Source organism: Eurypyga helias, unplaced genomic scaffold, assembly GCF_000690775.1.
Source record: "Eurypyga helias isolate BGI_N326 unplaced genomic scaffold, ASM69077v1 scaffold4383, whole genome shotgun sequence".
NCBI lineage: Eukaryota > Metazoa > Chordata > Aves > Eurypygiformes > Eurypygidae > Eurypyga > Eurypyga helias.
In genome coordinates, this window is record NW_010243011.1 from 1051 (window position 1) to 12346 (window position 11296).

The window sequence follows — 11296 nt, forward strand, 5'->3', positions numbered from 1 at the left end:
AAGGTCAACATCAACCTCTCCCCTTCAGCCAGAAACAGCAATTAGAGGCCACTCCCAAAGAAAAGAGAGGCACCACCAGAGCCTACGAGCCTCTGTAGAGCCTCCTGGTTGACTCAGGACCAGGTACACAAGCAAAAGCCATAGACATCACCAGAGTGAGCAGAACCACAGTCCCCGATGCTTTCATGACTCAACTGGGAGCAACAACATTTCTCTCTCACAATACGGGTAATTGCTGTCATTTCTGTAAATTTATGCATTTCAGTGACTGAGAGTACTGGTATATTTAAATATCTTCCATAGTTTTCTGACACTTGAGATTCAATACATACAGACACAGATAGACAGAAGCACTTCTACATGTTCCCTGTTCATGACAGTATTCACAGTACATCATAAAATGTATTCTTGTCTGCTTCTCCTGTTCATCCGTATTTCACCCTGCAGATGCACCAGAGCTTTGCCAGTGCCTTTGCTCTGCATTCCAGGTTCTCAGTGGCACCAAACAGACATGGCACACTACTGCTTCCTCCTCTTTTGATTTTTCATTTGAGCAGAGGATGTGTAGGTCTCCTGAGAACACAGTAGGTTTCTTGCAAGCTCTTCTTTCTTGATTTCCCAGTCTTCATCTTTCTGGTCTAAGGGAATTCCCTTCATTGCAGCTGTCCTGCGATAGTTCCTGCTCTCCACTTCTGCTCTGGGGAAGAAAGCAGGAGTGCATCTTCAGGCACTGAGTAGAGCACAGTCACACCACCGTTCACGAGCGGCACATCTACAGCAACAGGGGATGGTGTATTGGTATGGTCAAAGCACTGTTGCCAGCAATGCACGAGAAAACACTGAGCGTCATCCCAAATCCAACAGCATTCATCACCCCAAGCAATCAGATACTCACTGGAGGCGGGCTAAAGTGGGAAACCTTCAGTAAGGATCTACAGTGAGACCAGACTCACCACTGGAAGCATAATTTTACCCAAGCAAAGCTCTCAAAGACTGATGTTGTGGATTTGTGTGCTATTAAATAGAATTAAGTACACTGTAATGCAGTTGAATCCACAGAAACCACAACATTCCCATTTTCTTTTATCTTTTGTGCCGCTCATTTGTGAGTACTAGAAGTTCTTAATGCCAAAACACCAGATCTGAAGACAACTAGAATTTGGGAGGATTTGTAGATGCCTTTATAGACCAACTTCTGGTCTCACAAAGTATCTAATCCTAATCCAATTCAGCCCTGAAATTTTGCTAAACTTTTGCGTTCAAATCTGACCTTCACAATTCATCCCCATTTCTGTTATTTAAATAACAACTCGAATTAAGGAATGTCATACAAATAAGACTGTGTTGTGGAAGTTCAAATGTTACTTTTAAGTTATGTAGAAAATACCTCTTTTCCCAGTCCGATATCCCCATGTGCAGATCATTCACAACTCTCTTCTGGTTGCTGGGGTTTTTAGCTTTGTTTCTCAAGTTATCTCCATGATTTCCAGTGTGTGAAACCTGTGGAGGTCAGGCACTGAACCATCATCCCTCCAGACCCTGGGATTTCCAAATTCAGCTGAGGGTTTGCTCTTGGCACCTGTGATTTACCAAAGTCCTAATTTTTTTTTTTTTTAAATATTCATGTATTTTCTATGAAACAAACACAGTCCCAGATCTTCAGTGAGGGGCACTGTATAAACTAACTGAAAATAAACATAATTCACTGGGTTTTTTTTCTTATAGCCTTGAAATATCAATGATTTTTCATTACACTAGCCATTGCAAGCAACCAAAACAAATTAAAAGCTTTCATCAAGACCAAAATGCTTCTTGGAGCAGCAGATTTTTTATCATCTCAGTTACTGTTTTGATAATCACAGCTCTTAAATATTTTTCCTATTAAGTGTTTTTAACTTTCTCTTTACAAATTTTACACATTCCTGGCACTGACAAAGTCAATTATTTGGGAAAAAAAAGTGGCCCCAAACTAAAAAATAGTTAGCTACTTTCTGCATTTTGTAGGCACTGAGGAATTTTAAAAGAACGTGTGTCTATCCTTAACATACAAGTCACAAAACATAGAATCATGGAATGGTTCGAGTGGGAAGGGACCTTTGACGATCATCTAGTCCGAGCCCTAAGTTTCAAGTCACTCAAAGTTTCTTTCCATTCTCATTCAAAAAACAGCAAAAAAAAACACTCAGGCCTTCTTCTCCCTCTCACGTCAGTGGTAAGCTGGAGAAAGTACCAAAAAACAGGAGACACCGTGGTGGGCTGACCTTGGCCATCCCACCCAGCTGCTCTCTCACTGCCCCTTTCCGGACAGGAAAAGCTTTGGGTCAAAACAAAGACATGGAGATCGCTTACCACTTAGTGTCACGGGCAAAACAGGCTTGGGGAAAATCAATTCAATTTATTGTCAGTTGAAAATAGAGCAGGATGATGAGAAACAAAGGCAAAAGTAAATGATCTCTCCACCACTCTCTCTTCCTCCTAGGCTCAACTTCACTCCCCACTCCTCTACCTTCCGTGAGCAGCGCAGGGGGATGAGGAATGGGAATTGTGGTCAGCCCATAACACTTCATCTCTGCTACTCCCTCCTCCTCATGTTCTCCCCCCGCTCCAGTGTGGGTCTGGCCCATGGGCTGGAGCCAGCTCCAGCATAGGCTCTCCAGGGGCTGTCTCTCCTTCAGGGCACATCCAGCTGATGCAGTGTGGTCTGCAGTGTGGGTATCTGCTTCCATGGGCTAGAGGAGAATCCCTGTTCTGGAACCTGGAGCATCTCCTCTTCATCCTCTCCTTCTGACCCTGGTGTTTCTCACACTTCTTCCCTTGCTCCTCACTGCTGGGAAGCATTTTTGCCTTTCCTTAAATATGTTTTCCCAGAGGAGCCACCAGCATCGCTGATGGGCTGAGCGATGCCCACTGCGATGGGTCCATCGTGGTGCAGCCCTGATCTGTTTCACACAGACCACCTTGCACTCCCCCACTGCCAGCACCCCAATTGCACATCTTCTGTAAGAGAAGACAAACCCTTTTCTCCTACTGCAGAGGCTGGATTTTGTAGGTACTGAGTATTTATGGAGCTCTGTTAAAAATAGCACCAAATAGTAGCAAAAATCCTTTCTTTTGCTGTAATACAGCAGCACTGTCACATCAGTCCCATGCTGTCTTGGCTGAGAGCATGGAGCAAAGCCAGCGGCTCCACGCAGATGTGCTGCACAGCGTGGGCTTACCACAGATATGCGTGTGTGTACATATATTTATACACACAACCACAAATACACGTATGTGATGGTTTGTGTACATACGTGTATATGCATATATGTATATATATATATATATGCCCTCGGCTTAGCAGGAGCTTTCGATGCAGTTGCAGTGCTCAGCCCTTTGCAGAGAGGCTGGCAGCAGACATAGAATCATAGAACGGTTTGGGTGGGAAGGGACCTTAAAAGATCATCTAGTTCCAACCCCCCTGCCATGGGCAGGGACACCTTGCACTAGACCAGGTTGCTCAAAGCAACATGAGCCGTGGGTCTCCTCCGTGCCACCTCAGTGCCGTTCCCAGCAGCTCTCACAGCATCCAGGGTAAAGCTCTTCTCATGCAAAAATAAAACCTGATGCAAATTATATGTTTGTTATTCAGAAGCAGCTGTGTTCTGAAGGCTGTTTCTTGTTTTTTGCATGTCCATGCAAACCTCGGCGAGTGGTACGGATACCCTGTAGCAGAATATTCCTAATATTTACATGTTAATAATATTCACATGTCAATATGTGTAATATTTCCACGTTGATGCAAACAGGCCCCAGCACAGAGCAGTTGCTCAGTCCAGGTAGACCAGCGGATGCCTGTGCAGCCAGCAGCACCTAGGGTCAGACAGACAGCGTGCAAGGATCACTGTGGTGTTAGAAGGGGTAAAGTGGGATTTAGGCAGGATTTGGATGCTCACAACCCCATTTAGATACGCATGTCAGCCCTGGATTTGACACAGACTGTGCAATTTTAAAAATTGCCTTTTCTATCTTTTTGCATGACAGGCAAATATCCAGTGATGCTCTGTAACAAAATATCCCTCATCTTTACATACCGGCAGCACAGACACCGTGAGCAGGGGGCAGACCCACCTGTGCTGCACAGCATCAGCATGCACTCACGCAGCACATGTCGGTACTGCCCAGCTCCCGCCGGAGCCACGGTCCATGCCTGAGCGTGGACATCACCCCTGGGACCTTCTGCACACCTGAAGGAGCAGAAGGTAATCGTGATTATACTACAAATAACCGTAACACCTCCTAGTTGCCTCCAGGTTTGCTTACATGAGGAGGCGAAACTGTTGCATGAGGGTAAAGGCATCCACTGTGACTGGAAATTAGAGTGGTTGGGTTTGAAAAAGGGTTCCTGAGCCTCAGTGACAAACTCTTGGCTGCCTGCAAGCTGTGTGGTGGCTGTGAGGTGATCATACAGGCTTCGTGTGCCTTGTGAAATGCCCTAGGCTTGGGCATTCAGAGCATCTTCTCAGTGATTAAGTTCTCCCAGCCACACTCCTGCTGAGCCATGAAGCTGCAGGGCAAGTCAGGCCAGCATGCGGCTCTGAAAGCCAGTTTTCCACCTTAAATTAGTCATTCACCTCAGAAAACCTCCATCAGCTACATGAGTCGCCCTAGGCTGTTGCCTAAGTGGCTCAGACCGGGGGTGTCAATCATCCTGTCAATCATTCTCCCAGCCACCTCCACCAGCCCAGGCACCTCTGCATTGCCTGTGGGCATCATCCGGGCAAAAATTCCGCCACCCTTGCCATCCGCTGACCAACATGGCTCTGGTGCACAGCCAAGAGCACAGCTAATGCCAGAGACTCGGCAGGATGAGGTAAGCAGGGTTTAGTGGTGACATGAGTGAAAAAATGGCAGCACTGAATAGGTAAGCAACTGCTGTAAATGATTAATGGAGGGCAGCAAGCCTGCAGACCTTTCCCTCTCTGGGACAGACAATATTTACTTGTTCCGATACAGAAATTAAGCAAGCCAAGAATTGCATAAAGAGAAACCCATCCTCTGAAAGAAAATGCCCCATTCCCAAAAAACTGGCAAACCTGAGCTTATCCCAGCTAGGGTCTAGGTGGTAAAAAAACTAATTAGGAAAGCTTAGGTGTCAGCTGCTTGTTGTTTAAACTTCTTTAATGTGAAGGTCTAAGGGCAATAGGAGCCGATTCTTCTGGGTGGTAGGAAGGTGGTGAATAGCGAGGGTCGTGGACCACATCAGCTCCAGAAACAGTGAGGCTTTAGCTGTAAGGGGTTCTAGATGTGGGGTGGGCAAAGGGTCCATCAGCTTCCATAATAGCTTAGAAACAGGAACGTAGGGCTCCCCTAGAAGGTTTTTTAGGCTCTGGACAGAGGGATTTTACTCAGTTTAGGTGTCCTTTCCTATGGAAGGACACTAGTGCTGTGTCAGGATCAAAGGTGCGCATGGAGCATTTCAGCGGGAGCCAACAAGCTGTAGAAGTACAGCCAAAGGACAACAGTACCTGCAGAAAGGTCTACATGGATTAATGAAAGGCGGCGTTTGGTAGGCACTGGCCACCTTGGGCATTTGCCTGGCCACCGTGCGGGATTTTGAACTCTTGCGCTGAACTGGCAAGCTGGAGACTTTGAGTTGGGTATGTGTCTATGAAAAATTCCACGTACCAAAGCAGTCTTGAGAATGTGGTAGCGGTAAAAAGATGCCAGTTAAGGAATATGGTGGTACTGTAAATTCACAGAAAAACCCAGGGGAGGAAAAGCCTTTGGGTGCTCTCAGCCTCTCAGGGTCTGGGGCGTGCAGGTTTCACCAGCAATGTGTTCCAGTATCAGGTAATCTGTGGGACTAAAATTTACACTGAACAAGCTCGTTAGCCTCTGGTGATCTGTCCCACTGCTTCGGAGAGATGCAGGTATGGAACACACCTCAGACCTCTGGAAGACAGCATCCTGATCCTGGGAAACAGCTTTGCAAGGAGGAAAATATCTGTGAGACAGTGGCTGAAAAACAGGAATGGTAATTGGGAACCCTTTAAAAGCATATTAGGCATTGCATATGGTGCCAGAGCGGTAACTTTAAACGGTTAAGACAATAAGAAGTTTTCCAAAGTTTTGAAGTAATGTGGCCAATCTATTAACAGATTAAGTGGTATAATTTTCAATAACCATGTAAAAAAATGGATCATAGATTCATAAAATTAAAGAATGGTTGGAAGGGAATAAAGATCATCTAGTCCCAACCCCCCTGCCATGGGCAGGGACACCTTCCACTAGACCAGGTTGCTTCAAGCCTCATCCAGCCTGGCCTTGAACACTTCCAGGGATGCGGCATCCACAGCTTCTCTGGGCAATCTGTTCCAGTGCCTCCCCACCCTCTCTGGGAAGAACTTCTTCCTGATATCTAATCTAAACCTCCCTGCTTTCAATTTAAACTTGTTACTCCTTGTCCTGTCACTACAGACTCTTGTAAAAACTCCCCCCACAGCTTTCTTGTCTGTCCCCTTGAAGCACTGGAAGGCTGCAATAAGGTCTCCCGGAGCCTTCTCTTCTCCAGGCTGAACACCCCTATCTCTCCCAGCCTGTCCCCATAGCAGAGGTGCTCCAGCCCTCTGAGCATCTTATAGCCCCTTCAGTCACTGGAAGGTGCTGTCAGCTCTCGGAGCATCTTCATGGCCTCCTCTGGACTCACTCCAAAAGGTCCATGTCCTTCTGATGTTGAGGGCCCCTGAGCTGGACACGGAATTCTGGGTGGGGTCTATGAGAGCAGAGCAGAGGAGAATGGCTCTGTTCTTTACTACAAGGAAAGCCAAATGATATACATACACTAACATCAACTGCTCAAGGGCTGTTCTTCAACAGTTCAACCTGTGTATATTCATCACTCTAAGAGGTTAATACTTGCTAGTTCTGGCTTTCGTTCCCATTGTTTAATAACTGCTCTGTAATATCCTTGTAAAACCAATGATGTCATGAGGTGGCAACAATTCTGAAAACATACCAAGGCAAACCATAGAAGGCAGTAACACACTCATATTTGTTCTGGTCCTCTCTGTAGCAGTCAGTTTAATTTTCATTGCTGGAGCCCCAGTGCCGGAGCTGATGCTGCTGCAGTGGGACCATCCATCGCTACTCACATTTCTAAGAACCTGGAGCAGTCCTGGTGACCGTAGATTTCCGCAAGCCTCTTGGGAGTGTCACCGAACAGGTCGGCCGCATCCATGGCAGCATGCAGGGAATGAAGGGTGCGAAGCACGCCCAGTCTCCCTGACTCGGCAGCAAAGTGAGCCGGTGTCCAGCCCACGTCGCTCCGCAGGCAATGCCGCGCGTCGTGATCCACGAGGAGCTTGACCAGCTCCGACTGACCTGGCATTAGGCAGCAACACAGGGGGAGAAGATGCACCTGCATTAGACTTTATACCTTCAGGATGCAGAAGGCAGTCACACACTGTTGACCATAATTCCCTCAGTCACGTAACCGTGGTTTTTACCCATGACCCTGCCATTTGATTTATCAAATAAATGATAGTCACTAGAAAATGCTGATTTTTTTTTCCAAACTACACTGATTCCAGAAGCATTTTGCAACAAAACCAACAATAAAATCAAAAAGCTTTCTATCAATTTCTGAACAGCACATCTCAATTTGTGATTGGCCAATTGTCTATTGACTAATTTTTTGTTTCATTTTTAGTTCAATGCAAAATAAAATTTAAACTTTAAAAAACTGGAAAACTAGTGAACAGTTTTACTAAATCAAAGGTTTATTTGACATGAGATGGAGAAATAACTTGTTTTCATTCACCTTCATATTTTTCTAACTCGTGGAATTGCTTGAAGAAGCCAAAAAAGTGACTTCTACCCCACTTCACACTGCCTTGACTGAGCTAGATCATTCCCAATGGCACCTAGGCCATGCCAGTCTCTCATCATCATCTTCTTAAATAGCTCAGTTCCCTCTCCTGCTGCCCAAATGAGCAAAAATCCATCAGGGTAAAAGTAGAATGTGGCATCAAGTGTAAACCAGCAAACCACACACTTGATTTCTGAGCAAAGACAGATGTCCTGATGTGAGATCCCAATGTGTAACAAAATCCCTAGCATGGAGGAATACAGGTCCAGTGTCCCATTTTACACTGTGTATAATTAATTACACACTATATATTGTTGCATTCATCTGTTTTCTGGGCTGCAAAGGGATATTTGACTTTTACGGACACTTCTGATGGTGAATGACCAAATGGGAGCTGCAAACAGCTCTGCTCCTGTGTTCAACCAGGTGGGATAAAGGGAAGGTGATGTAAAACACACTGTAGTACTTTTGTTTTGTCAGGTTTGATAAATACCTGATATAAATACAGTGTGTTTGACCTTCTGTTCACTCGTGCAGGTGTACAGGAGAAATAACTCTCCTGCACTGTATGAAGTCACCTCTTTAAGAAGTAATATGGGGGACAAGCAGACATGCTGTATGTACGTATCACGTAGATTGTAAACTTTCATGTGATGAGAAAAAAAGCAAAAAAATAACTTTGATGGATAAATACAATGGGTTTGACCTTCTGTTCACTTGTGCGGGTGTACAGGAGAAATAACTTTACTGCACTGTATGAAGTCACCTTTTTAAGAAGTAATACGGGGGACATGCTGTATGTACGTATCACGTAGATTGTAAACTTTCATGTGATGGGAAAAAAAGCTAAAAAATAACTTTGATGGTAATCCCATAAATTATTTTGGAGGCCAAGTTCTCATTTAAATTATTTTTGGGGGTTTTTTTCTCTGTTTGCTCATTAAGGACAAAATGATCAGACAGAAGCTGTGACTACCTCCAGCATTAATTGCATCATAGCAAGATGTAATTACAGTCAGCACCACCTTTTATGACACCGATTTGCAGAGGTAACAGAGAAGGGCATTCCCTTACCTTTTGCAGCAGCCCAGTGCAGCGGGGTCCTGTCATGCCAGTCGACATCCTTGTGATTTGGGTCGCAGCGCCCTGTCCTCAAAATCTCATCCACCAGGTCGTAGTCCCCCAAAGCCACGGCTTCATGGAGTTCTGTCATGCTGCACACTTTCGGAAAGGTGACTGGTAAAGAGCGACGGTCGTTTAGTGGGGGTTCACTGACGTATCAGCTCCTCTCAAGAGCAATTTTAACGGATCAAGCGGCATCCGGATTAAAAATGAGACATGCACTGTGAGAAACCAGGACTTACCTAAAAATAAGGACAAAGGAATGAGAGGGGAAAAAAATTATAGTTTATCTTCAAACAAGTGATCGCTGGCTGATGACTTTTGGTCTGCAGCCAAGGAAATCTGGAGTGAAGAGCAGTCCCTTACAGAAAGGACTCACAGATAGCGCCATGTTGCATTTCTCTAGGATGTTGCTAACAAACAGCCAGCTCAGGCCAAAGATTTGCCATGGGTCTGTTGGTACTCACCATGGAAACTGGCTCCTCCCTTGCTGCTGCTGAAGATCTGTTCTTGGCAGCGTTTTATTGCAGTGAAAGAAATATCTGTGAGAATATCTTCTGCTGTTCTTTGGCGCAATAACCGAGCTATGGCATATTGCTTAAAAATCTCATCCTTGCACTTTCTAGTCCCATACAGCAGACCCCCATCAAGAAAGGCAAGGTGGTGGGTTTGAGTGATTATACCAGTGCTAGGGGATATTTCCTAGCTGCTCTGCTAGCAGGGAATCTAAGCAGCATGCAAGGATCACTACCCTACCCCATCATCCTGAGGATGGCAACACTGCAATATTTTCTCCGGTCTGGCCAAATCAATGGGGAGAAAGCTTTTATATTCCTGTATCGACAGCTGGTCTTGAGCTAATTAGTCCAGTCCCCTTCAAAAACCAGAAGGGTTTTAGGAGTTTCTCCAGCTCTTGCATTGCATCCACTTCAAGGAGTAATTTCCACAGGTCGAACACTGTGTGATGGCCATACTCAGCGTGTTGGAAAGGACCAACACTGGAACTTGCAGGGGCTGATGTGAGGGAAGGTTTGCAACCCTGGAGGCTATGTCCTGGGAGCCAGAGGTGGATGGAGTCATTTCCCAGCTCCCATATACATCCCCACCACGTGCCAAATCCAGCCTGGAAGGACACACCACCATCTCTATCAGCATTCTTGTAAAAAAAATGATGAGATACAAAGGTCAGAGGGAATCAGAGTCTCCTTCGGTAGGTTCCCTGCCTTAGGTGATTGGACTGCGTAGACCAGATTCAGGAGAAAGATGCGTACGTGACTCCCCCTGAATTTGATTCCTGCACATCTGGGGATATCTGAATATATTAAAAAATACAATAAAGTTTGGAGCTCCTCAGAGGGCTCTGTTATGTCTCTGTTACTTTAACTACCCCTTCACCGCCTCCTCCTCATTGCCTCTCACTAACCTTGAAGAACCTGTTCTTTTAGAACGAACAGAGGTCTTCAGAGTGTCTGAACAACCTTTCACCAGCATTAAATCTATCCAGAAAATGTTACACCTTCATGCATCCAACCTGCCACCAAAACGAGTGCTGGACAAAAGCACAGGAACACACACACACTCCTTGGACCTTTTCCTACAATTTATGGTATTGATACTTATTGCATACCAAGGGAATGTTAACAAAATTCAAAGTTTAAAAATATAACCAAGATTTCAAGCACCTTTGTGCTCCGCTAGCTTCAGATCCTACCGACACACATACATGCCAAGGCAGAGGAAGCACAGCCAGTGATCCTACCGCAGGAGTTCACCAGCTCTCCAAGGAGACAATCCATGCTAATTAGGCCAAGCCAAATTTTACCTTCCCTCCCCTTCCCACCTCCCTTTGCTCCCCTCGAACCTCATATGGCCGTTCCATCAGCTGCATCAAACTGTTGCTCTCTCAGAAACCTGATCTTTTATTACTGGGGCTGGTTTGAGGGTTAATCCCCCCAAATCAGTGTTATTGAGGAGGAAAATGCTGCGCACATGGGGCGGGGGGAGCGTGCAGATCCGTGTCATCTGCGCTCGATCCACCTTCAACCGCCCCAGAAGCTGCACCCAAAAGCGGGACCAGCTTCCTCAGGGGGTGGTCACCCCCTCCCTAAGGCCAGCGGCCAACATCTGGATTTTTCTGCAGGGGCCGTGAGCCGAAGCGCAGCGCTCCCAGTCCATCGCCCGGCCGTCATGCGTCCCCCCATCCCCGAGGGATGCTGACCCCGGCCCGCGGGGATTTTCTCGCGGGGATCCCGGTGCCTGATCCAGCCCTGCGCCATCCGCTCGGCAGCGCCGGGGGGAAAGCCCGGTAGCCCGGTAGCCCCGCGG

At 46.2% G+C, this 11296-nt stretch overlaps 1 protein-coding gene across 1 annotated transcript; it reads right to left on the reverse strand.

Moving 5' to 3' along the window:
- Window positions 1-519: 519 nt before the first annotated feature.
- On the reverse strand, window positions 520-9071 carry ANKRD66 (ankyrin repeat domain 66). Its single transcript, XM_010149250.1, has 3 exons — window positions 8924-9071; window positions 7134-7362; window positions 520-697 (listed from the first exon to the last, which is right to left on the reverse strand). Exons 1-3 carry the CDS (start codon window positions 9060-9062, stop codon window positions 520-522), a joined length of 546 nt encoding a protein of 181 aa, XP_010147552.1. The 5' UTR covers window positions 9063-9071.
- Between the last annotated feature and the right edge of the window lie 2225 nt (window positions 9072-11296).

Excerpts from the sequence above, each read along its gene's own strand:
- ANKRD66 (XM_010149250.1), bottom strand. The coding sequence starts at position 9,062 with ATGACAGAACTCCATGAAGCCGTGGCTTTGGGGGACTACGACCTGGTG. Across the intron at positions 7,363-8,923 it reads GCACTGGGCTGCTGCAAAAG|GTCAGTCGGAGCTGGTCAAG; the intron begins GTAAGGGAATGC and ends GCCTAATGCCAG. Across the intron at positions 698-7,133 it reads TGCTCCAGGTTCTTAGAAAT|AGCAGAAGTGGAGAGCAGGA; the intron begins GTGAGTAGCGAT and ends TTTCTTCCCCAG.